The sequence below is a fragment of the Marmota flaviventris genome, chromosome 2 (assembly GCF_047511675.1).
Source record: "Marmota flaviventris isolate mMarFla1 chromosome 2, mMarFla1.hap1, whole genome shotgun sequence".
Classification (NCBI taxonomy): domain Eukaryota; kingdom Metazoa; phylum Chordata; class Mammalia; order Rodentia; family Sciuridae; genus Marmota; species Marmota flaviventris.
This window is the reverse complement of record NC_092499.1, coordinates 180,993,097-181,017,433: the sequence shown is the minus strand read 5'-3', so window position 1 is coordinate 181,017,433 and position 24,337 is coordinate 180,993,097. Positions and strand designations below refer to the sequence as shown.

Genomic DNA, 24,337 nt, shown 5'->3' with positions numbered 1-24,337 from the left:
CAGACAGGTGGGGCTGACCTGACAGGTTCCAGAGGCCAGGGGCAACAGGGCGGAGCGTGGCTCTGACTTAGTATGGAAACGGGCTGGGGGGCCCCCACCACACACACGGCAGGCAGGCAGGAGGTGGTTCTGCCAGTATCTTCTTCCTGCTGCAGCCAACCTAGGTGCAGACCATGGAGCCTGGTGCTGGGTGAGGCAACCAGCTGGATAGGCATGTTGGGAGGCCTAGGGCCTGGAGGGACCCAGGACATGGCGGGATACCTGCGGGGCCGGGTGGAGGAGCTGAAGCGGCCGTGGTGGCGGGAGAGCTCACCCTTGGTGCTGCAGCACAGTGAAGCAGCCCGGCTGGCAGCTGACGCTCTCCTGGAGCAGGGTGAGGCGGCCTACCTACGGGTCATCTCTGAGGAGCGGGAACTACCTTTCCTGAGCACCCTGGACATGGACTACATGACAAGCCATGTGCGTGGGAGCCCTGAGGTCAGCGAGGCTCAGGGTCCTGAGGCCTCAGGACCTGACCGCCTCAGCATGCTTTCTGAAGTCACTTCTGGCACCTACTTCCCCATGGCTTCTGACGTAGACCCCCCAGACCTGGACCTGGGTTGGCCTGAGGTTCCACAGGCCACAGGCTTCAGCCCCACCCAGGCCGTGGTCCACTTCCAGAGGGACAAGGCCAAGAACATCAAGGATTTGCTTCGTTTCCTCTTCAGCCAGGCCCGCACGGTAAGGAACACATCTCTTCATTCATTTCACAAATGTGGAAACTGAGGCCCAAGGAGGGAAGGGACCAGTACAAGCCCATACAGCAACTAAGGAGAGGACTGGGACTAGATCTCCTGACTTCTATTAGATCCCAATGTACCAGAAGGTGGGCATGTGTTTTATTTCCTTTGATAGCCCTTTGGCACTCAAGAACTTTATGGATAAGCATAGAACAGGGCATGGGCCTCTGGGACTCTCACCCACCCTGAAAATACAGGAGGTTGTACATATTGCAGGGCGGGGCCCTTATGGCATTTTTCTTGGGAGAGAGTCCAGGGCCTTCACCAGATTCTCAGAAAGTTTAATGATCCCCAAACTAAAAGCCCAACCTCAAAGAACATCTGAGACACTCCCTTGACTAACAGAGAAAGAGACTAAGGCCAGGGAAAAGCTGGGACTTGCCCAGGGACTTGTCAGGTTAAGGGAAAGAGAAGGGGTCTCTGACTCAGGCCCTTATCCCCGGCTACCTCTCACCCTCCTGTGCTCTTTCCAGCTGGGCCTGAAGCAAGGGAGGGGGCACTGCGTGAGGGCCTAAGCATGCACTAGAGGGCTGGGCATTTAGCTCCTCATCAAGGAGGAACAAGAAGTGGAGGCCTCTGGGCTCAGAGGAAAGACAATGGGAGAGCAGGTAGAGGTGATCATGCCTGGTAAGTCTCCAGCCACACAGCAGCATAGCTTTACTCCGCAGACCTGGCCTCTACTCAGGAGACAGGAGAATGGACACAATGACCCCTGGAAGGATTTGAGGTGGGGATAGACTCCCGCTGCAGAGATCAAAAGCCAGGATGCCAGGATCCTCCGGTATCTCCACAGCCCAACTGGCAAGCCTGTCTGTGCCCCAGGCAGGGGAGGGCCAGGCCTGATTGGCATCAGGAATGGGGTTATTAGTGAGGTTGTTGTCATCACTATCCCCCTTTGATCTTTCCTGCCTGTCCTTGTTCCCTACTTCTGGCCAGGTCTGTGATGTAGACTAGGGCAACCCCAGTGCTTTTCCTATTCACCCCCATTTATACCCTTCCACCCTGGGCTAGAAGCCAGGTTCCTGCACTGGGCTGTCACTGTCTCCCAGAGTGACCTTGGGAAGTACTTCCTTTTCCCAAGGCCTAACGTCCTCATTTGTTAAGAAGGCAGCAGGAAAGGCACATTTATTGAGCTTCTGTTGTGTGTCCATCATTTTCATATGTAATTTCCCATAACTCAGAATGCAGCTATCATTATCTCCCTTTAGCAGCTGAGGCTTTTGGAGGTGAAGTGATTCACCCAAGGCCCTATCTATCTCTAGGAAGTGGCAGAGTCCAGGTTTTTATCCAGTTCTTCTGGCTCCAGATTCATAATACTGGGATCTTGACTTCCTGCCTCTCAGCCAGCCTTGTACCTACTGTCTCTCAGCCCTGCCCAGAAAAGGAAAATCTCACAGTAAATACATGCAAAGGGAAGAAGGCATGGGAGACTTGGGAGTACCAGAGAGGTTTCAGGGCTTCTCGAGGTAGCCCTTTATATGGGAGAGGGGCACAAGCCCCAGCCCTCAACTAGGCAGAAACTCCATTCTACTTGGCATGAGTGGGCGTAAGGGAAACTGTGAGTATAAGGTGTTACATAAGACATATGTAGCTTCACAGAGAAACTGAGGCAGGTTTAGCAAAGGGCTTTGAGGAGCCCAGCAACTGGCTTATAGCTTTTAAGAGGGGAGCCTTAGCCTTCCAGCCCCTGAGCCAGAGACAGGGCTGGAGTTAGTAGGAAGAGTATGAGGAACTAGGCTGGGAATCAGGATTTGGGATCTGTTTCTGATTCCTGCCCTCTCTGGGCCTCAACACGGAGTGGGACTTTGGATTATTATAGTTGATCCACAAGCACCTTTGAGTATCTGATGAGAGATAAACACAAAGACCTTCCTACAACCAAGGTTCAAGACAGTCAATCTCCCTGTTGCCAAGTTAAAAACTCCACGTTAGGGATTGCTGAAAGCCCTTCCTATTCAGATATTCTCACAGGCTCTGGTGGCCTCTGAGTTTCCATACCATTATTCCTTCTTGGAACAGGGCTGGACTGGATAGGATGCAGGCAGTGCTCTGGGCAAGGCTGAGCTTCCCTTTCTTCTCCTAGGTGATAGCTGTGGTGATGGACATATTCACTGACATGGAGCTTCTGTGTGACCTCATGGAGGTTTCCAGCCGGCGTGGTGTCCCTGTTTACCTGCTCCTGGCCCAGGAGCACCTGAGGCACTTCCTGGAGATGTGCTATAAAATGGACCTCAATGGGGGGCACCTGCCGGTCAGTGTAAGCCAAGGATTGCAGTCAGGGGAGGCAGTGGGGAGTCAGGAGGATAGAAGATCTAGTGGGTGGTCAATGAACACGAGGGGAATCAATGGAAGTGGGGAACTGGGTTACCATAGCTGTTACCTTGGGACATAGATATGGCTTGAGTCCCACTCTCTTAAGGTCACCCTCTACCCTTGGTCCAGAAAATGCGTGTGCGGAGCACGTGTGGGGACACATACTGCAGCAAGGCAGGCCGCCGCTTCACAGGACAGGCCCTGGAGAAATTTGTCATTATCGACTGTGAGCAGGTGGTGGTGGGCAGCTACAGGTGAGCAAGTCAAGTGGGGAGGGGCCTGAAGCTTCGCCGTGCTGGAGAGGGCACCTCAGATGACCACTTTGAACTTCCCTCCATCCATGCATACACCCATCAATCCCTTCAGACTCATACTGAGCACCTGCTGTGTGGGAGGACTCAGGCCTGTGTGGGAGAGGCAGCCATGGAGGAGTCTCCCCTAAGGGAAGGATTACTTTAATGCCCTTGTAATAGAAAACAACTACTGCACAAGGGAGAGATTTCAAGGAAAACTTCACCTGATCCATTTTATATATGGGGAAGTTGAGGCCCTGGGGTGGACAGCCATGTGCCCAAGTCTTCCAGCCAGGGCTGAGATGAGCACAAATCTGGAGTCACAGCTCTGCCCCTTCACTATGAGCCCTCATGAGGATGGAGTCTTGGTCCCTTGCAAGGCATGCTCCCCTGATTATGACTCCTGCCAAGTCCTGGGCCCTGTACTTTGACAACTGACTTTGACCCTCTGTCCCCAGCTTTACCTGGCTCTGCAGCCAGGCCCATACCAGCATGGTGCTGCAGCTGAGGGGCCGCATTGTAGAAGACTTTGATCGGGAGTTCCGCTGTCTGTACGCTGAGTCACGGCCTGTGGAGGGCTTCTGTGGTGGTGAGGATCCACTGTCTCCCCGGGCACCACGTCCTCCCCCAGTGACCTTGGCCTTTGGGCCTGGTATCCCAAGCCCCACCTGCTCCTCACCCACCAGCACCAGTCTCAGCAGTATCAAGCACTCACCTCTCATGGGCCGTTCTTCCTACCTTGCTCTACCGGGAGGTGGTGGCTGCAGTGACACAGGCATGGGGTCTTCCTCCCCAAGTCTTGCCCACCACGAAGCCAATGGCCAACCTTCTCTGCATCGCCAGCTGTCAGACCCTAACCATGGCTGCCTTCCAGGGTCCTACAGGGTCAACCTGGGCAAGCTAGGGGCGGCCCCATGGTCCCAGTCTTCCCCTGCACTCAACCACAGTAGCAATGGTCCCTTGACCCCAACAGTGGGGTCACCCCTGCTCCCCTGCCCCCGCCCCCTCCTACACTTCCCCCGAGGGGTCCGAGCTCTGTCCCGGCTCCCAGAGAATGGGCCCCCAGGATGCCTAGAACCCAACCCTCCACGAGGTCGCTGGGTACCTGGGATAGCCCTGGAGACAGTGGAGGAGAAGAAGCCATCACTGAGTCAGAGCCATGGCCAGCTGGACCTCCTTGTCCCCTTCCCTAAAGCCCGAGAAGCAGGAGGCCCTGACTCTGGGGTTACACCAAACTCAGCCTCCCTTCGGCCAGGAGAACAGGCCCCAGAGGATAGGAGGTTGTCCCTCAGTCAGAGCTATAGCCAGTTGGATCTCCTGCCCCAGACCCAGAGTCCTGAGGGGGCTCCTGATTCGAGCTCCCTCAGACCTAGTGCCCCAGAGGATAGGAAGCTATCCCTAAACCATAGCTGTGGTCAACTGGACCTCCTGGTACAGTACCCCAAGGCCCAGGACTCCAGAGTGCCCCCTGAAACCAATTCCTTGGCCAGGCCTGGCAAACAGGGTCTAGATGAGCGACGGCAGACCCTGGGCCACAGTCAGCTGGACCTTATCACCAAGTTTGGCCCATTCCGAAGTGAGGGGCCTGGGCCCAATGTCCTCCCAGGACCAAGCTCTTCTTGTGTGGCTGGAGTGGGCTCTAGGGATGAGAAGCGGCTGACTCTGGGCCACAGCAATCTGGACCTTATCACCAAATATCATCAACTGCAGGGTGCCAGGCAGGGACCTGAGCCTGGCCTCCCTGGGGGCCCAGTAGGTGGCCATCATAATAGTAGTAGTAATGACCTGTTTGGGGAAGAGAAACGGCTAACACTGGGCCACAGCAAATTGGATCTCATCACTAAGTATAACAAGTCCAAGTTCAAGCTGCTTCGCAGTCGCTTTGAATCCTAGTCCTGCTCCCGGCAGGGACAGATCCTTCTTCTATCCTCTGAGCCTTGACTTGCTCAGATCCCAAACCCTGGGGTGGAAGAGCAAAGCCACAGCTTATGGGGAGGGTAGGCCTGGGTCAGAAACTCCCAGGGTTCAAGATTCTTGTGTGTACTTGTATGTGAAAGCGCATGCTCGTGCACACTTGTGCATGCACACACAAAACACAAACACACACACACACACACACACATACATATACACAGGGTTGCCTACTATATGCTAGAGTCCTGGGCATGTTATATCAGTGATTCTTCTTATCCTTCCACCTCACAACATCCTACAAGATGGACCTCTTGTTGTTAAATAGTTATTAATAGGTATTATTCCCCGTTTTTACAAATGTGGGAGCAGAGGGCCAGATTTTGGAAGATTTATTTGTGGTCAGGTCCAAGTAAATGGCAGAATATGGCCCTCTGCCAGATCTTATCCTCTCGGTCTAAAGCTTCTGTTTTCTTCTCAGACATGACATTCAATTCACATGTCTCCATGCGCACAAAATATAAACACTAAGAGTTGCCTCAAATGTCCATATAAGGGCTGGGGATGTGGCTCAAGCGGTAGTGCGCTCACCTGGCATGCGCGGGGCGCTGGGTTTGATCCTCAGCACCATATAAAAATAAAGATGTTGTGCCCACCGAAAACTAAAATATAAATATTAAAAAATTCTCTCTCTCTCTCTTTAAAAAAAATGTCCATATAATAGACTCAGCACACTGACTGGATACACACCCATAAGTTGCACACCCATAGATGCATAAAGTAAGTACACATAGGTCCATGTGATAAACCCACTCAGAACTTTAGAGATACTCAATAAATGTCATCTGGCTAAATGAATGGCTACACAAAAATATACACATTCAGCGCACACTGTAGAACTCCTCAAGATCCAAAACTATAAATATGCACACAACCCAAAACACAGACACACACACACACCCCAACTTGTATCTGCTTGCACCTAAGCTATATTCCCAGCCCTGCGCTGGGCATGGCATAGGGCTAACAGATAAATCAGACTCAGACCCTAGGGGATAAGAATTACTTGCAGAAGCCACTGGAGAACAAGACAGGGATGAACTGAACAAAAGATTAATTAGCAACAGAGAGCAAAAGGACATAGAGTCAGAGAAGTTTCTTGGAGCAGGTAGCCTTTAAGCCAGTCCTTGAAGTATGGGGAGGTTTGGGACAGAAAAGAGGAATTCTTGGTAGAGCGAGCCAAGTGAAGAGAGGCCCAAGAGAGGACTGAGTGAGTGGGTCTGAGGTGAAATGGAGAGGACAAATAGAGCATGTGGATACCCAGACACATACACATGCCATCTTGCTGAGTGTCTCTTGAAGTACTGATTGACAGTTTGTAGGCCTTTTTCCTGAGCTCACTACTTTCCTGGGACAGTGTATATGATACAAATCAATAAAGACAGATATGGCTAGACCCAGCAGCAGCCTGGTGTATGTATCCTGAGGAATGTCAAGCTATAGAATTGCAGGTTGGGGATGGGAAAGGGCACCATTCAGGAGGATTATGGGGTTGGCTCTGGAGGAAACCAGATGGACCTGTGAAGGCTTGAGGTGAGGGGTTCCAAGCCCCTTCTGCCTGCAGTGTAACTTTCTAAGAAATTCTGAGGCTTTTCTAGATTCTACAATATGTAAGCCAAGTTCATTTTGTCTATGAGAATAGGGCCCTTATCTGACCACTATCCCAGGAACAGGTGGTGCTGAGAGTGAGGGACAGGGGACCTGTGAGAGACACTTTGCTGAAGTCAGCCCCCACATGAATTGCCCACCCTGGACCTCTTCCCCTCTGACCTCTGCCTAAGACCCAGCTTCTTCCATCCTCCTCTCCAATACCTCCTTCAGCCTGTTTTCTTTGCTTCTCTGGCCACGCCTCCTTCTCCAGACTATATGGGTCTCGATTTTCCCCACTGGATACCCTCTCCCGGGTGACTTCATCTACTCCAGGCTTCAGCCCCAAACCTCATTCATCAGTCTTTCACTCTCGCCTAAGCTCCGAATCTGGATTTTCGTCCGTCTGGCCGAGGTAGATTCACCACCTTTCTCAAACCTGCCCTTCCTCCTTCGGCTTCATTTCAGCAAATACCTCCATCATCAACCTATCTTCTAGGGTTGGGGATGTAGCTCAGTAATAAAGCTCTTGCCCAGCACGTGCCAGGAGCTGGGTTCAATTCTTAGTACTGCATACAAACAAAAAAATCGGGGCATCTCTGGCTCCTCCTGTCCTTCAAGCCACACAAGCGACCTGCAGCAGGTTTTGATCGACGGTACTTCCCATAAAGCTTCAGAATGAACCAACGAGTAGGCGTGCTGGGGGCGGAGCCGCGGTCAGGTTGGGTCTTTTGCAACCATAGAGCCCGCCCAGAGGGTGGAGCTAGAGTGGCCGCATGCGTGGCGGGGGAGCGCGTGGCTCTCCCGGAAATCTGCCCGAGCCGAGGCGGAAACGGAGAGAAGGAGTTGTCGTGTGAAGGAGTTTTCTTGTGGAGGTTGCCGTCGCTTGGTGAGCTGGTGTGAAGGACAGCCGTAAGGGTCAGATCCGGGCCCCGAGTCGGGAGAAGTTGGGGCTGGAGACCCTGGCGTGACCCACTGGGCGGGACCCGAGGTTGAGAGGGGGCCGGGAGGGGGCGGGGTCGCGGCTGGGAGTGCCGGAGGCCGGGAGATCTGCCGGCCCTGAACTCTCCGATTATGTAGCCCCCAGGCCTCCCTCATGGCGGTCCGAGCGTCCTTCGAAAACAACTGTGAGATCGGTTGCTTTGCCAAACTTACCAACACATACTGCCTGGTGGCCATCGGAGGATCAGAGAACTTCTACAGGTGTGGCGGGAGCCCGGGGCCGATGGCGGCGGCAAGGGGGGGATACCGGGAGTTCCAGGCCCCCGGCCCGTGACCACCAAGTCCATGTCCCTACAGTGTGTTCGAGGGCGAGCTCGCCGATACCATCCCCGTGGTGCACGCGTCCATCGCCGGCTGCCGCATCATCGGGCGCATGTGTGTGGGTAAGGCAGGTGGAGGACGCCGAGGGAGAGAGTAGAGCCTCCAAACACGATTAATCACTAATCATATCCCTCAGGAGGACCTGGAATGACCTAGGAATTTTCAGGCTTCGTTCATTATCTGCATATACTATGTAATCTCCCAGGCTGAGTGGGACCTAGTCTGAGTGTCACCAGATCAAGGACAACCTGTGGCAAAGCCTTATCAAGAATAGTCATATAACAAATAGCAGTAAGTGCTTTCACTCATGTTCACACTCCATCTTCACAACGACACTGGGAAGTAGCAGTTACTGTCCTATTTGATGATGAAACTGAGGCTCAGAGAACCTGTTACTCACCAAGTTCCACACCTAGGGTGGAGGAGGATTTGAATCTCATCTTTTCTCCACCAATTACTATGGGAACGTTGTTTTCTCTTTCTGAGCATCCATTTCTGCCTCTGTAAAATGACTGGATCATCCTGTTCAGCTACATTTAAATCTTTATTTTCCTTTACCACATCTCTGAATGGGATTCCTTAATCTCTCAGCACTGTTGATGACTCTGTCCATCAGTCCTTTTTTTTTTTAAAGCAGGCTCTGTATCCCATTACTACCACCTCTTATGTTTTAGTTCTGCACATGTGGGTCATACAGTAGTCTATTCCTTGTATTTCTTTTCTTGTATTTTAATTTTTTAAAAATCTAAGTGCTTTCTGATTCAGTTAAAATACTCTGACCTCAAAATAATAAAACACTGATTTTTAATTATGGCAGTAGAACTTGAAGCAAATTTTGACATAACGAGAGAATTTAGCCCAGTCTTTGGTATTTTAATGAGAGTAACTTATTAAACTTTAGAATTTTGAAGTTTAGAGTTGTGGCCTTTCAGGGATAGGGAGAGGTTTAGCCATAGTTGTCACAGTGTAATTATATTTTATTAATTCTTCTTGTCCTATAATTACTTTTAGGATGTATTCCTCCATGTATTCTAATGACAGTGGTTATTTGATCAGTTTTTGGCTTGATCTATTAGGAATAGTGTTGTATGTAAATATTAACATGTACATATTTGTATTGGGTATATATTACCTAAGAGTAGAATGGCAGGGTTACAGGCTATGATTATTCAGCTTAGTAGGTGATGCCAGATAAATTTATGAAGCGGTTAACCAGTATATACTCCTGTCAGAGGATGTGAGTATTTGAGTTGAAATTCCACACATATTTGACAACTCTTGGTACTGATGGTGTTTTACATTTTTTAGCTATTCTGATAGGTGTGTAGTGTTAGCTGAATTTTTCTCCCCCTGATGCTTCAGATCAAACCCAGAGGCACACTCATGCTAGGTGAGAGCTCCACCACTGAATTACATCTCTGGGCCAGCAAAATGAACAACTCATGCCCATGGCCTTTCCTACTAGTCCTGCTTCCCCTACTAGATGATGATGATGAAGTGGGCAGGGTTTGTTGGGATAGATTTCTGGGCCATCTTGGGACTGCCCAGGGGACCATGGATCCCCTTGAGTGACATATAGATTATTGGGTTGGAGGGCTGGAGTCTGAGACTCCAATCATCCTTGGAAAGCTAATCAGACTGGGCTTGGTTGTATCCCGAGCCCTCAGGGTACAAGAAACATCTCCTATATTCATGGTTCATCTTTGCCCTACCCTTCATTTGGGGTCTTCCAGGGAACAGGCATGGGCTCCTGGTGCCCAACAACACTACTGATCAGGAGCTGCAACACATTCGCAACTGCCTCCCAGACTCAGTGCAGATCCGTCGGGTAGAGGAGCGGCTCTCAGCCCTGGGCAATGTTACTACCTGCAATGACTATGTAGCCTTGGTCCACCCAGACCTGGATAGGGTAAGTCAGCCCAGCTTGGCCCAAGAATCACAGAACCAGCCTTCTCTGGTTAGGCACTGTTCTTGTCCCACAGGTTAGAGGTATCATAAATGATATCTCTTTATATCTGGGCTCTCAAATTTTAGGCATTCAGGAATAGTGACACAGCTCATACATGGTGTGCTCAATGTCAGAAGCTTTGGAAGGCATTAATCCTTCAGGATCACAAAGATTGGCCCATTGATTTATCCTGAATCAAGATAAATGATTGACAGTTGAAATTGAGTGTGGTTTAGAGGAAAAAAGGTGATATGGAGACTGGCCTTTAGCAGTTCAGGGCATGCATGGGTATTAAGTGCTCGGCAGCTGGCCTAGACTCTGCTGTAAGCTCTACTTTCTCTTTTCTCTGAGTGAGGCTTCCAAAGCAGAGAAATGAGGGAGTCAAAGCTGAACCCAGAATAGTTCTGGCTTGGAGAACCCCTGGTTCTTGAGCCTTAAGTTCTGGGCCCTAATCACAGTACCTTTGGCTAATAGGAAACAGAAGAAATCTTGGCTGATGTGCTCAAGGTGGAAGTCTTCAGACAGACAGTGGCTGACCAAGTGCTAGTAGGAAGCTACTGTGTCTTTAGCAATCAGGGAGGGCTGGTGCATCCCAAGACTTCAATTGAAGACCAGGATGAGCTGTCTTCTCTTCTTCAGGTCCCCCTTGTGGTAAGGAATCCTGCTCTCTGACCTCTGTCTCCTGCTGAGGCAGATCCCTCCCAGTGTTTGGGAACCTGAATCATTACCTGCACTAGTTTGGAATTGGGACTGTGGTCTAGGGGAGTGTGGTTTGGGGGGGATTGTCCTCAATAGGGAAGGGAGAGGCTTTGACTGTTGGTACCATGACTCAAACCAAGCCCATCCCACGGCAGGCAGGCACCGTGAACCGCGGCAGTGAGGTGATAGCTGCTGGGATGGTGGTGAACGACTGGTGTGCCTTCTGTGGCCTGGATACAACCAGCACAGAGCTGTCGGTAGTGGAGAGTGTTTTCAAACTGAATGAAGCCCAGCCTAGCACCATCGCCACCAGCATGCGGGATTCCCTCATTGACAGGTATTTGGAGCCAGGGGAGGAGCATACTTTTTGCCTTTTGAGGGAAGGGGAAAAAAGATGCCAGTTAGAGTGGGAGCCCTATTGTGTTTGTACTAGTAGGTTCTCCTCAAATGAGACTGTGTCTACGTGCTGCTGTATAGTCACAGAATATGGAATACAGCCAGTAAACATTTCTTGAGCATCCACTAATCCTCATCTTTGAAGACTGAGCTCTGTAGGCAGACCTGTGGTCCTTCTTATTTGCTTACTGACCATGTTTTTTTGTTTGTTTGTTTTGTTTTTTGTTGTTGTTTTTGGTACCAGGGATTGAACTCAGAGGCACTTAACCACTGGTATTTAATTCTTAGAGACAGGGTCTCTCTGAGTTGCTTAGGACTTCCCTAAATTGCTGAGGCTGGCTTTGAACTTACGATCCTTCTGTTTCAACCTCCCAAGCCACTGGGATTACAGAGGTGTGCCACTGCACCCAGCTCACGATTGTGTTTTGTTTGCAGTTTGTATTTGCCCATGTGTCAGCATCTTAGCCAGTAGCCCAGGACCTGAAGTAGAAAAGAGCTTTTGGCTAGGGAAGGTGGGAAAGCTACTCTTAATTACTGAAGAGACCCCAGATACCTGATACCTGAGGCACTGGTTGGAGCTGCTTAGTGCATCAAAATTCCAATCTGGACTTCTGTGGGTTAAAAAACAAAGCAAAACTGGAAGCCCTAACTCTGGAGATAGAAAACTTAATTAAATTGTTTGTGGTCTCTATTTAGGATAGAAACACCAAAAGAGAGCAAATGTCAAATAACTGAACAACTATTTTCCATGGGTAAAACTTCCCTTCATTCTTCTTCCTTAATTGGTTTGCCTGGTGTTCGTTGATCCCTAAGGAACAGACTCCATAGGGGATAGCCAGGCAATTGAGTTCTACATTCTGCCTGGAGGGGCTTACAATATAGCAGGGGCGGGGGGGGGGGGGGGAAGATACAGTGACCACAGATAACTTTTTTCTCCTGTCTTCAGAGGAGAAATAAAAAATACTGTAATTGTCCTCAGAAGTTGACTTGGGTATCTCTGATGAGAAGCCTTTCATATGGCAGTTTCATAAAGGACAGGTTATTTATTCTGGTTTCAAGGAATGAGTAGGTATTTGTGCAGGGACGAGTGAGGAAAACCCTCAGACACAGAGATGAGAAATTATGGAGAGAGAATATGAAGGAGAGAGTGTTCTCAGAGAACTTTGAACACCCATATGACCACATCAGGAAATTTTGTCAGCCTGCAGTTTTGAGCTTTTGTGTGCTGAAATAGGGCCTTGTTTTGGTCTGTTTTTTTTAGTTGGACACATACCTTTATTTTATTTATTTATTTTTATGTGGTGCTGAGGATCGAACCCAGGGCCTCACAGGTGCTAGGAGAGCACTCTACCACTGAGCCACAACCCCAGCCCTTTGGTCTGTTTTTTAAAAAGCTACCCTTGGGTAATTTTGATGGGATCACTTTGGGAACCATATTAATTTTGCTGTTAGTACAGGTGAACAACTGAAAGTTTGTTTTGTTTTGTTTTTCTCTGTGGTGCTGAGGATCAAACCCAGGACCCTCTTGTGTGCTAGGCAAACATTCTGCCACTGAGATATAGTGTGCAGCAACTTTTTATATGCCAGACAATAGTGATGTGATAATGAGTAAAATAGACCCCCTGTCCTTTTGGAACATAGAATCTTGTAAGGAAGGCAGTACTTATACAATTAATCATTTATTTGAAGAACAAAAATGCTTTTAGCAACCCGAGAACAGAAAAGGAATTTCTATAACATGATAATTGATACCTACCAAAAATAATACAGCAAATGTTGCATTTAACAGTAAAACTTTAGAAGCTGCCATTAAAGTCATGCAGAATTGCTACACTAGTCAGTGTTTTTCTGGTAGTTCTTGCCTATGCAGTTAGATAATGTAAAGAAAATGGGTATTGGAGCCCGGTGCAGTGGTGCACGTCTGTAATCCCAGTGGCTCAGGAGGCTGAGACAGGTGGATCATGAGTTCAAAGCCATCTCAGCAACTTAGTGAAGCACTAAGCAACACAATGAGACTCTGTCTAAATAAAATACAAAATAGGGCTGGGGATGTGGCTTAGTGGTGGGATGCCCTGACTTTGATCCCCAGTAACACCCCCCTCCCCCCAAAAAAATGGGTATTGGAGAGCAAGGTAGATCACTCACTTGTCTTTGGTTTTGGGACACATTTTGTTTGAGGCACCCATTAGACCTCATGATGAAGATGCCAGGTAGGCAATTAGAAATACATACTTAAGTTTTAAAATCCTATAATGATTATCACTTTCAGTAAGAATGTTTTCACCCCAATCCTTACAGAGCAGAACTATTTTCCAGCCTAGTATTTGTGACGTTTTGTATTTACTTAGTGCTAATAAGGCAGAATTCTGGAAAAGGAGGCCAAAAGTTCTGGTCCCAGCCCTACCACTGGGGACTTGTGATCTGGCATATATTTTCCTCTAAACTGAGCCCCCTTGCTTCCTTCTCTAATATTCTGAGACTGCTTTATGATCAATAGCTGAATAAATTGTTGAGCAAATTGGCCCACTTGAGTTGGGAAAGAGTTACTTTTAGTCTTTAAGCACTGAGAATTCTAAACTAGATTGTGACATGGGATGCAGTTGGAACTTGGATGGACCAGGTCGTTCTCTGAAAGTGGCTCTTCAAGACTGAGCTCAAACAAAAGTCCAGGAGTGGTGGTGAGGTGTGCCCTGTGAAAAGTCTATTGATAGTGTTCCTTCTTCTCTTTACAGCCTCACCTGAGTCATCCTCCATGCTGTTCCATGGGCTTCGGCCTCTGGACTTTGGCTCCCTCTCACACCTCACCTAGTCTGTACTGGATGCTGGCACGGTGTGGCAGGGAGCTCACCGGAACTGAGTGGATGGGCACCCAGCTCCCTCACTTGTGCCATCTCCTGAATCTGTTGTTACTCTAAAAACCTGCAATGTCATGCTGATTGTTAATGCTGGTTGGCTCCTGGATGAGGGTTCTGCTGTCCTGGGCCACCCCATTAAAGAGCAGCTGCCTCTGGCCCTTGTTGTGTGTGTATTTTTTGGGGATGGAACCCAGGACTTGGTGCATGCTAGGCAAGCATTATTCACTGAGCCCCTTGCCTTCTGGCCATTGCGAATGTGCTGTTGGGAGGACCTCTGCCTGAGTGGCCCTCTCCCAGTTGTTCTAGGGTCCTGTGAAGGTTGGGTGGGATGGACATACACAGCCCTATCCGTTGTCATCAGGATGGAAGACTATCCCAGAGCAAAAGAAGCACTCTTCACTCTAGTTCTTGTATTTTTCACCCAACTTATGCCTCTTGTCTTCTCTGGCCTTCAGAGGGTATGAATCTGTTCTACCTCTCCCAGGCCAGTGTGGGGACCCTCTGAAGGGTCTCGGGCACCCAGCCATAGGGCATTCTTGCCCTCTGACCTGAAATACTTGGAGGTGACCCCTCAGGTACTTGGAGCTTAAGTGGTATAGGCAGCGGTCTCGGTTCCCAGGCTGCGGGGCGGGGCCTCAGGGTGCTGGGGCGGGATTGGCTGGGCGTGACCACGGGGTCCCGCCCCCGGGTGCAAATCTCTCATTTCCGCTCTGGCGGCTGGCGGGAGAGTGAGGTCAGAGTGACTTCAGTCGCAGCTCCTCCCAAGGTCTGTGAGGGACCCGGCTCCCCGAGGTGAGGGCGGGGCGGGCCGCGGGGGTGGGGCTGCTGACCCAGCACCTGGGGGTTTCTTGTCCTGTAGAGATCATGGGCACTCAACTGAGCGGCGGCCAGGGCGGCCCGGAGCCGGCGCAGCCCCAGCCCGCGGCCCCAGAGGGCCCGGAGCGGCCGCAGCCGCAGCCCGAGCCCAGCCCGTGGGGGCCGCTGGATGACGTGCGCTTCCTCATCGCCTGCACCTCCTGGTACTGACGGCAGCCTCCGTCCTCAGCCCTGTTCGGCCTGGCTCTCAACGCCCGGGGCCTCCTACACCCCGGCGCCAGGAGCCAGCAAGGAATCCAGAAAGGTCCCGCGGGGCTGGAGGAAATCTCCGCACGATCGCCTCGAGGGCACCCCCTCTCCCTAACCCCGAACTTTTCGCCTCCAGCCTGCACCCAAACCCAGCTCAGACCTCCGTGCTCACCCCTGTCCTCTCTCCAGCATCCTGGGGCAGGCTTCCCTGAACCAGAACCAGAACTGGGCCGGGCCTAGTAAGAACCTGAGGCTTTTGACCTTCCGGCGTGTCTGTCCGTCCCATATTACTAGAACTGAACTTGTGCCTTGTGCCTTCATTTCATTCATAGCGATCCTCCCCATCCTCCTATGGGTTGCTCCCCAGCCTGAGATGGGCCAGCTGCACTACACCGCGAAGCACCCTGTTCTCTCCCAAGCTTCTTAAGGCCACTCAGACCCTGATGTTTATTCCCACACCCCAGGAAAATGACACACTCTGTATTTCTGTTTTATTTATAAATGATTTAAAAAACATTATACAAAGGCTGATCAGTTTAAAATGTGACCGACACTGAAATGCTGTGATATTCCCCCAGGCTGAGGAGAAGCTGGGCTCTGGGGCCATCAGCACTTTGCCCCTCTGTCTGACTGCCCTGTCCTGGGGTGATGGACACACAGATGACCACAGGCAGGAGAATCCCAGATTGGAAGCCTCTAGGCTGAGCCCTCTCTGGGCCTGGCTTCACATCCCTCACTTCTGCAGCCTGGGCTGCCTGCCTCCATCCCCTGCTCTTTGACAGCTGGCCTTGTTCCAGGAGCCAGCAAGGAGCCTGGGGGGTGGGCACGGCTAGAGCTTTCAATAAGCGAGAGCACCAACCTGAGGAGTGGAGAGGGATTGGGGTGGGAGATGGGCAGGAAGAGATGGACAAAGGAGACACTTATCTCAGACCCTAAAGGGGTCCACAGATGGGGAACACAAGACCCAGCCAGCTCATAGGATGACTTGGTCAAGTAACAGCCTCTCTGTGCTTCATCTGAGGGCATGATGAGGGTTACCCTTGGCCTCCCAGGGCCTACACGAGTTTCATGTGAGTGGACAGGTGTGAGCTAATAAAGTGCTTTGCAAAGTATAAAACACTGTACAAACCTATGAATCACTAATATCTCTGCAGTTGTTCCCCGCCTGCCCCAGGGAGCCTGCCCTTGGCCAAAATGAGAAAAAACAGGATGATGATGACTGGGGACACAGTGGACCCACAAAAGTGCCTCTGGGACAAGAGATTTTACTCAAGACACTTCCCAGGGCAGCAGGAGTCCCTGTCAGTGCTACAGGATAAGCCGAACCAAAGCCCAGAGGTCACAGGGTGGGGGCAAGGCCCATGCAGGCTCAGAGGACAGGAGTGGCATCTTGGACCCTGCCAGCACCCTGAAGACTGCCTAACACCTCTTTTTGGCTTTGGCAGAGAGCCACTGCACCCATTGGTCTTGCCTAGGGTTCCTCAGTGACAAGCAGGGCTGCTTCTGCCAGATTGTAGCAAGGCTAGCAGAGCCTGGAAACTCCTGCCAGACATGAAGGGTAGGTCTAAGAAGGTCAGAAAGGGAGGCCCCTAGGCTTGGGGCTGCTACCATTTGGGGGTGCCCTTTTCCTAAGAGCAATGCAGAAGATGGGCCCAGTGAGCTGGGTTTCCAGGGCCAAGTTCAAGGCCTAAATACCGCTTCTGGACTGACAGTTTGAGTTGCCTTAATATAGCTGGGGGTATGGGCACTGAGTGCTTCAGAAGGCTGCCTGGGGCCCCTTACTCCAAGGCCATGACAGCAGTGACCCTGAAGTCATCTCTGCCTCACCTGACTTGTCAGGCTGAGCCTCTAGGCCACAAGCAACAGGATGGAGCAGGACTAGGGACAGAGTTAATAGAAGGGGGAGTAGAGGACATCACAAACTCAAATCTGCCTCTGGAAATGTGGTCAGCTCCTGCCCCAACTCTTGAGCCTCATGAGCAGGGCCACAGCTAGTGTTGGGATGCTAGAGTGGCCTTAACAGCACCTTGGTCCTTATCACCTGGGGGAGGGCCACCAAGCTGGCTTCATCACCAAAACAGTCACTTCTAATTCACCTAAAGCCTCAAGCAGCCTTTGCAAAATGGGACTTTAAATAATAGTGACAGGACATTTAAATATTCACGATGTGACATCTGGGTCCTTGTCAGACCCAGCTGGGCCACAGCCCTGCCTGCAGCATGTGACCCTAAACCTAGGTCTCCAAGGAGACCTGACAAACAGAGCAGGTTTCCTGAGGGATCTGCTGTTTGCCAGCAGGGGAAACCCAGTCTTGTGGCCCACTGTGTTGGCAGCAGGGGTCCTATAGCCTTCAAGGACAGTGGGCTGGGTGTAGGGGGACATCTGACCAGCAGGTGTTGGCAGAAGAGGACTGGGATTAGTGGCATCTCCCAGACAGGGGATGAGAGCTAGTGCTGGCTTCCCATGGAGGGTACCGGGTCCCAGCCAGGACGAGCTGTGGTGCCTCATGGACACCACAGGATGCAGTGGCCACAGGGATTCTTCTGGCATGGTCCCTGCTCCTGACAGGGCCTGGCCTATTCCCTTGAGTAAAGAGTAGTTTACCGAGGACAGAAGGCTGGCAGCGGGGTGCCAGACACCTATCCTGGGGCATAACCCCCATCACTCCCCTCCCCCATGCTCAGCCTAGGCCAATGCACTCACCACTTCAGCTGTACGACCCTGGCCTAGGGCCCTGCTGGCCCCTGTGGGCAGTGGCCAGAACTGCCCCTCAGACCCTGGTGAGGAAGGGCCTGGCTGGCCAGACTGAGTGGATAGAGAGGGCTCTGGGCTGCTCACACCCACTCCTGGACTGGCCGCTTATAGTAAGTGACAGGCTGAGGGCCTGCCTTGTTCTTGAACTGGAAGATGGTGTAGACCAGCACCAGGATGCAGAGGGACAGGATGCAGGGGATGACCACGGCCACAGCATTCACAGAGCCTGGCATATCATTGATGGTCACCATGATGTCCACATCATCCTGAGGCAGCCGCCGCTCCTTACGCCGCTCCACCTCCTTCTGGTTACAGCCCATCCAGTCACGCAGAATGTTGCGTGGGTAGCCTGGCTCCACACTCAGTTTCTGGTTGTCAAACTTCCAGTAGTCCCGGCCCTTGTAGAAGTAGGTGTAATCTGTAGAAATAGGGCCCAGCATCACTACTCCCGGACACTTCCCAGTACCTGCTCTGGGGCAATGTGAGGACACAGGATACTGTGGCAGTGTTCAGAGGGGAGCTCTGAGGGAGGGGTGGCATGTTAGGCGGAAGGAGCAGAATCATGGAGCTGATGGGATGCAGTGTTTGGTGGGTTGTAGAATAAACAACACATCTGCAGAGAGGGGCACCCAGGACCTGGAACAGCCCTCCTGTAAGCTCAAAGTTATTGAGAAACAACTGAAGGGCTTCAAGTAGAACTGGGATGGGGATCAATAACCCAGAGAAGACCATTCTAAGCCTGGGAACACAGCTCTTTCATACTCCCCACGAGGGTCAGATCAAGCCCTCAATTTAAGGCTTTGATAGTACTGTCTCCAGAGCTCTAGGGCCTCAGGCCAGCTCCTGCCTGAGCCATGGGAGATGGAGCAAGATTTCTTCTGATGACAAGAGACAATTAAGGGACTTCCACAATTAAGGGACTTCTCTTTTCTTTTCTTTCTTTTTTTTTTACTTAGCATTTTTCATTTTTCAAAAGATGTGCAAAAAAAAAAAGTGCCGTCTTTGGACCCTTGTAGGGGAAAGGCTGAAAGGAAAGGAGGAGGGCAGGCTGGGAGCTCTGCTAATCACTCCCTAGGCAGCCATCAGCAGCAACCACCCTACTAGCCCAACAACTCCACAGACAGCAAAGCAACTGACTCAGACTCTCCTCATTGGCTGGCTCCCCACCCTGGCTCAGACTGTCATTGGTCAAAGTCCTTGATGTCACCTGTCTCTGAGACTCCCCTGAAAGGAGACCACATTTGTAAAGCGCCCAGTACATAAGACAGCCAGCAAATAGCAGCTCTGCCCCTGTGGCCATTGGCTTTCTAAGCTGTGATGTGTCCTTAGAAAGCCCTAATGGTCCCTAATATGCTGTCCTCTGCCTGGTTACTCTCTCACAGCATTTATTTCTCTTCTAGCTTTTGTTGCCACCTCATTTGTTTTCTGCCACTAGACTAGGAGCTAGGCAAGTGATGTTCACTGCTCTATCGCCAGCCCCTCCCACACACCTGGCTTTCTACTGTGGAGGGAATGAATGAATTCTGTCATTCTGAATAAACGGAAACACACCAAGATGATGATGATGATAGCAGCTAAATTTGTATAGTATACGCCATGTGGTGGGTATTCTGCTAATGCTTTGTGTGATGTTTTTAATCATCACAAAGCTATTACATAAGCGTAAGTGCCATTATTATCCCCATTTTGAGGATGAGGAGACAGAGAAAACTTAAATGATTTGCCCAAACATACAAAGTAAAGGGGGTGGTATATGAACCTACTCAACCTGGCTTAAGTCTATGTTTGTGTTTGTGTGTGTGTGTGTGTGTGTGTGTGTGTTGTTGTTTGTTTGTTTCTTATACTGGGGTCTGAACTCAGGGCCACATTTTCACTGAGCTACATTCCAAACCTGGTCTTGAACTTGTGATCCTCCTGCCTCAGCCTCCAGAGTTGTTGGGATTACAGACTTGTGCCACTGTACCCAGCTAGTCTGTGCTTTTGACCAGATCATCAGATAATTATGGATGCCCACTCTGCACCTGGCAAAACTTGACCTGTCCGAGAAGCTTTTAGATTGATGGAGAGACAGGTTGTGAGCACCTGATGACAGCCATGGTGGCTGGTTGCCAGCCTGACCTCTGGGAAAAGCTTAGGAAATGTCTCATAGACTGAAAAAGTACTCCCCTTTCTAGCTTCCTGCCCTCAATCCCTGTGAAAAAGTTCCTTTGAACCACCCCTATATATCAGCTTTTCAGATCTGACCATCAGAGGAGCCCTGTAGAAACTTGAGTACCACTGAGGAGTGCTGTCTGAAGAAAGCCTCCCAGCTGTGAATCATCCTGCAGGTGGGAACGTGGCTCTGGTACCTGGTAAGCAGGCGAATGCACTATGAGTTAGACAGGGCGATTGTCTGCTACCAGACAATCAAACCTGGGCATTTATCAAACCTGGGGATCCTAAGAATATGTTCAGGGCCCCCAGGAGAACCACATAAAATCAGCCCCCCATCCCTGTGTGGCCCTGGCCCTTACGTACACCCTTCCTTGCTGATGAAGGCCCCTTGGGGAGCTTGAGGGATGCCCTTCCACACGGTGATGGGCTTGGGATAGCCAGGGTCTGTGGCCCGCCGCTCCTCGCTGTAGCGCCAGTACCGCTCGCCTTTGAAAAAGTAGGTCTTGCCCACAGGTTCCCACCGCAGAGCCGTGTCAATGCCTTCACGAGGCAGGCAGCTGCCCAGCTCTCCCAGGCTGTGGGGGTACCCAGGTTCCACTGTCACCTCCTTAAACACCCAGTATTTGTCGCCTGTGGGCAAGAGATCAGGATTAGTCTTCCCTAGCTACTTGGTGGCAGAGGTTGTAGCTAGTGCCACTTGCTTATCTTCTGCCCATAGAGCCAGAGTGTCAATTCCTTTGGTTCCTTGGCCCCAGCAGAGCTTGGGGGCAAGAAGCCAGAAGTGCAGGAAATTGTCCCAGGTCCTGTAGCATAGGTTACATTACCTTTGAAGAACACAAATCTCCCATCAGCTCTTTCGTAGGCTGCATCTATGCGGGCAGGTAGGCCCTTCCAGAACTGCTCGATCTGCATGGGGTAGCCCTCCTGTACCCGGTTATTGCGCAGGCGCCAAAACCAGCGGTCCTGGGGAAACAGAGGAGTAAGGCCCTGCCTCTGAACCAATGATCTCAGCTCTGGGACTCAGGTCCAACAACCCCACATTATCTTTTGGGCCAAGCCTCACAACCCTCCATGCAGTCTGTCATCTTCTGCTTCCAACTCTCAGAAGAAAACAGGATGCTCATGTAACTCTTCACTTAAACCTCCTGATGGTTCTTGCTGCTCCAGGGACCATGAGACAGACAGCAGACAGGCCCGGTCTTCGTGAGGAAGTTTGGAAAAGCTGGAAAGGAAGTGCTGGGGCCTGTAGTGACCACAGGAGGGCATTGGAGAGTCACTGACAACACCCAGGCCAGGCCTCAGGCTGGTGGGAAACCCAACACTGGTAAATGGGGGGTGTTTAAATCTGAATTTGACCTTGAATATTTTGAGAGGATTAAAATTAAAAAAAAAAAAGAAAAAACAAGTAAAGAAGGAATATAATTCATAGAAGATGGTACAAAAGCCAGTATTTTTAAAGGTATTTTACAAAGCACTTCCAGGTACAGTTTTCAAACTTTATTTTGACCTCCACAACTCTAAGTCAATCTGAGATATAAAAACAGTCTTAAAGAAGGTCAAGTGACATGGAGCCATTCAGTGAGAGGTAGATCACGAGCTGACCCACATTGCCCCATTCTTGCTTAGTGCTTGAAGCTTTCTGGGTAGAACTCCAGAAAGTGTGGAGAAGTATTCTATCCAGATTTCCATGGGTGGCTGGAAGTACTACCAGCAGGTAGTTTTCAACTACCAGTCCCTTTGGAGTTGGTCTCGGCTTCAGAGAGCATCCCCGAGGTCATACCCTTTCTCTCCAAATGACTGAATGAGGCAGAGGGTATAAAGTTCTGACGGCATTGGATCCAACATGGGATGACTCCAGTGGGCCATTCTGGCTCCAGAGCTCCCTGTGGGAGTGGTCAAGTCTGCAACAGGCTAATGCTGCTGCTCAACTTGCTGCTTTGTCCTGTCCTGCTTCCTGTTCTTCCTGCCCACAGATGTTGATCCTGGAGTTATTCCCTAATCAGAATCCTTCATTCTGTAAACTCCACCTCAGAGTCTGCTCTGCTGAGGACCCAGCCTGCAACACACCAAGCAGGCTAATGTCCAGTCAGATCTTGGCTAAAGTGGCAGGCAAAGGACAGTTGACAAGATGTAGTCTGATCGGTACCAGGCTCTCAGGCGCTGGCAGGCTCTGCAATCAGGCTGGATGTGGTGGCTCACTCCTGTAATTCCAGCAACTCTGAGGCTGAGGCAGGAGGATTGCAAGCTTAAGGCCACTCTCTGCAACTAAGACCTTGTCTCAAAATTTAAAAAATAAAAATAAAAAAGGCTAGGATGTAGCTCAGTGGTAGAGTGCCCATGGGGTCAATCCCCAGTGGAGCAAACAAAGAAAAAACAAGAATCTGCAATCAGATTCAGTCACTCTGGCTCAGCCCCCACTCCAAACTAGCTGTCTGCAGAGCCTGTCACTCATTTGCTATTCATATACTCCTTGTTAGAGTAATGACATGCTACCCAGGTTTCAGATGAACAACTGAGGCCCAGAGAAGGGAAGTGACTTGCTCAAGGTCACAGACTAGAAACCATCTCCAGCCTTTCCCCTAGCGTTAACCCCTGGAAAGGTACAAGATCACCAATCTTCCCTGCTCACCTATTGGAAACAAGTTGTTTTACCCCGCAGCACCAGAAAGAGACCCTGGACACTAGGCCAGCTCCTGTCCAGTCTCCATAGCAGCTTATTCCAGGGCAGGAGTGATGGAAGAAGGAATAGGAGGGGACCACCTGGGTGGTGCCAATCCATTAGCCCTACCTTAAACACAAACATCTCTCCACGGAAGAGGGCCACTGTGTTGAAATTGCCATCACAGATGTTGGGTTTGGTGCCTGGAGTGGATGGTCGGTCCCCAAGAGGTGGCCGAGGAGGTCTGGGCTGGCGCTCATGCTTCCTTTCAGACGGTGAGTGGATCCTGCGGACTGGGAGCGTGGGAAGGGGTCTTGTGGGCTCCAGAGGCTCAGCTGGGGGTCCTAGAGAGAGGAGCCACATCTGAGAGAGGGAGCCAGCTGTTCCCTGCCTCCCTCTGCCATTGCCTCATCATCACCCAGGCAGCTCCAGGTTTATTCTGTCACCTTTTGGCCTCCTGTCCCCTCTCCTATTTAACTTTGAGGAAATACATAAAAACAGCCACTAGATGGAGACCTCATCTTTCTACCCTCAAATCTAACATCATGGGTTTTTTGTTTTGTTTTGTTTCTTTTTTATAACAGGCTTTTGCTCTCCTGTTAAAAGAGCAAATTTGTCCTTCTTTAGGATGTCTTTTTTTCTCTGCTCCCCTTCACACAGGCCTCACATTCTCATCCATTTCCATTCCTTCAGTCCACTTAATACCACTCTGCCCCATTCTCCACCCAAACCACTCACCAATGACCTTTATGTTGTTGAATCCAACAGTTATTGACTCAAACTCTATTGAGCATATGAATCATGCAGGTATCTTGATAAAATTCAGATTATGACTCAAAGGGCCTAGGGTGGGGCCTGAAATTCTGCATGTCTTTGAGGTCTCAAGTGATACTGATGTTTCTGGTCTGAGGCTCACATTTGAGCAGCAAGATCCTGTAAACACTTGCCCTTGGAACACTTTCCTCCTTTTCCAGGCTTTGCATCCTCATGTTTTTCCTGCTACCTCATGAGCTGTTACCTCTCAGCCTCTTTGGGGGCTGTCAGATGTCCTGAGGTTTCTCTTATTCTTTCTCAACATTTTCTTTCATCCCTGCCTCTCAACTTGGGCTGCATATGAGAATCACCTGGGAGATTTAAAACTTTTCCTGCTCAGGAAGCACCCCAGACCACGTAACCCTCATCTTTGGGGTAAGGGCTGGGTGTCAGTGTTTTTTGTTGGAATCCCAAGGTGATTCCATTGGGCAACCAAGTTGCTAATCATTGTCTTAGGTGGCTCATCCAGGCTCATGGTTTTAAAGCTGTCAGGACATTTTTGTGATGATGGAAAAATTGTTCTTTGTCTATACTGTCTCTAGCCACATGCACTAATTCTTAGTGACTAATTCTTAGTGTGATTGAGGGACTAAATTTTTTTTTTTTTTTTAGGTGGTGCTGGGGATTGAACCCAGGGCCTTGTGCATGCAAGGCAAGCACTCTACCAACTGAGCTATATCCCCAGACCTCTGAAACTTAACTTCATTTAATTTTAATTAATATACATT

At 50.4% G+C, this 24,337-nt stretch overlaps 4 protein-coding genes and 1 non-coding gene across 7 annotated transcripts in view; 3 read left to right on the top strand and 2 right to left on the bottom strand.

The window, feature by feature from the left end:
* Positions 1-213: 213 nt before the first annotated feature.
* Positions 214-5,278, top strand: Fam83c (family with sequence similarity 83 member C). Its single transcript, XM_027945136.2, has 4 exons — positions 214-720; positions 2,863-3,030; positions 3,222-3,346; positions 3,844-5,278. Exons 1-4 carry the CDS (start codon positions 214-216, stop codon positions 5,276-5,278), a joined length of 2,235 nt encoding a protein of 744 aa, XP_027800937.2.
* Positions 5,279-7,726: 2,448 nt separating this feature from the next.
* Eif6 (eukaryotic translation initiation factor 6) lies at positions 7,727-14,319 on the top strand. Of its 3 annotated transcripts, none has more exons than XM_027945234.2 (7): positions 7,727-7,832; positions 8,024-8,146; positions 8,243-8,328; positions 10,000-10,175; positions 10,689-10,865; positions 11,069-11,250; positions 14,042-14,319. In XM_027945234.2, exons 2-7 carry the CDS (start codon positions 8,040-8,042, stop codon positions 14,049-14,051), a joined length of 738 nt encoding a protein of 245 aa, XP_027801035.1. In that variant the 5' UTR covers positions 7,727-7,832; positions 8,024-8,039; the 3' UTR covers positions 14,052-14,319. The 3 variants fall into 3 exon arrangements, with proteins under 3 accessions (XP_027801035.1, XP_027801036.1, XP_027801034.1); XM_027945235.2 differs by having other exon boundaries at positions 7,749-7,855; XM_027945233.3 differs by having other exon boundaries at positions 7,752-7,861.
* A 540-nt stretch (positions 14,320-14,859) lies between these two features.
* Mmp24os (MMP24 opposite strand) lies at positions 14,860-16,346 on the top strand. The gene is made up of 2 exons (XM_027945275.2): positions 14,860-14,930; positions 15,024-16,346. Exon 2 carries the CDS (start codon positions 15,029-15,031, stop codon positions 15,188-15,190), a length of 162 nt encoding a protein of 53 aa, XP_027801076.1. The 5' UTR covers positions 14,860-14,930; positions 15,024-15,028; the 3' UTR covers positions 15,191-16,346.
* A 1,717-nt stretch (positions 16,347-18,063) lies between these two features.
* The window catches only part of Mmp24 (matrix metallopeptidase 24), a 38,520-nt gene continuing 32,246 nt past the window's right edge, over positions 18,064-24,337 (bottom strand). Inside the window, exons 6-9 of the mRNA XM_027945274.2 lie at positions 22,926-23,140; positions 20,962-21,100; positions 20,501-20,767; positions 18,064-18,401 (exon numbers count right to left, since the gene is read on the bottom strand). Of these exons, the coding sequence (XP_027801075.2) occupies positions 18,064-18,401; positions 20,501-20,767; positions 20,962-21,100; positions 22,926-23,140 (959 nt within the window). The remainder of the gene's footprint in view (positions 18,402-20,500; positions 20,768-20,961; positions 21,101-22,925; positions 23,141-24,337) is intronic.
* Trnaa-ugc (transfer RNA alanine (anticodon UGC)) lies at positions 24,220-24,292 on the bottom strand. Its single transcript has one exon. It is a non-coding gene; the product is annotated as a tRNA-Ala (tRNA).

What these genes read in the sequence shown, in the direction of transcription:
- Fam83c (XM_027945136.2), top strand. Translation starts at nt 214, where the DNA reads ATGTTGGGAGGCCTAGGGCCTGGAGGGACCCAGGACATGGCGGGATAC. An exon ending in TCTTCAGCCAGGCCCGCACG is followed by an intron (nt 721 to 2,862) that starts GTAAGGAACACA and finishes TTCTTCTCCTAG; the next exon opens with GTGATAGCTGTGGTGATGGA. An exon ending in GTGGTGGTGGGCAGCTACAG is followed by an intron (nt 3,347 to 3,843) that starts GTGAGCAAGTCA and finishes CTCTGTCCCCAG; the next exon opens with CTTTACCTGGCTCTGCAGCC.
- Eif6 (XM_027945234.2), top strand. Translation starts at nt 8,040, where the DNA reads ATGGCGGTCCGAGCGTCCTTCGAAAACAACTGTGAGATCGGTTGCTTT. An exon ending in GGATCAGAGAACTTCTACAG is followed by an intron (nt 8,147 to 8,242) that starts GTGTGGCGGGAG and finishes ATGTCCCTACAG; the next exon opens with TGTGTTCGAGGGCGAGCTCG. An exon ending in TTCTTCAGGTCCCCCTTGTG is followed by an intron (nt 10,866 to 11,068) that starts GTAAGGAATCCT and finishes ATCCCACGGCAG; the next exon opens with GCAGGCACCGTGAACCGCGG.
- Mmp24os (XM_027945275.2), top strand. Translation starts at nt 15,029, where the DNA reads ATGGGCACTCAACTGAGCGGCGGCCAGGGCGGCCCGGAGCCGGCGCAG.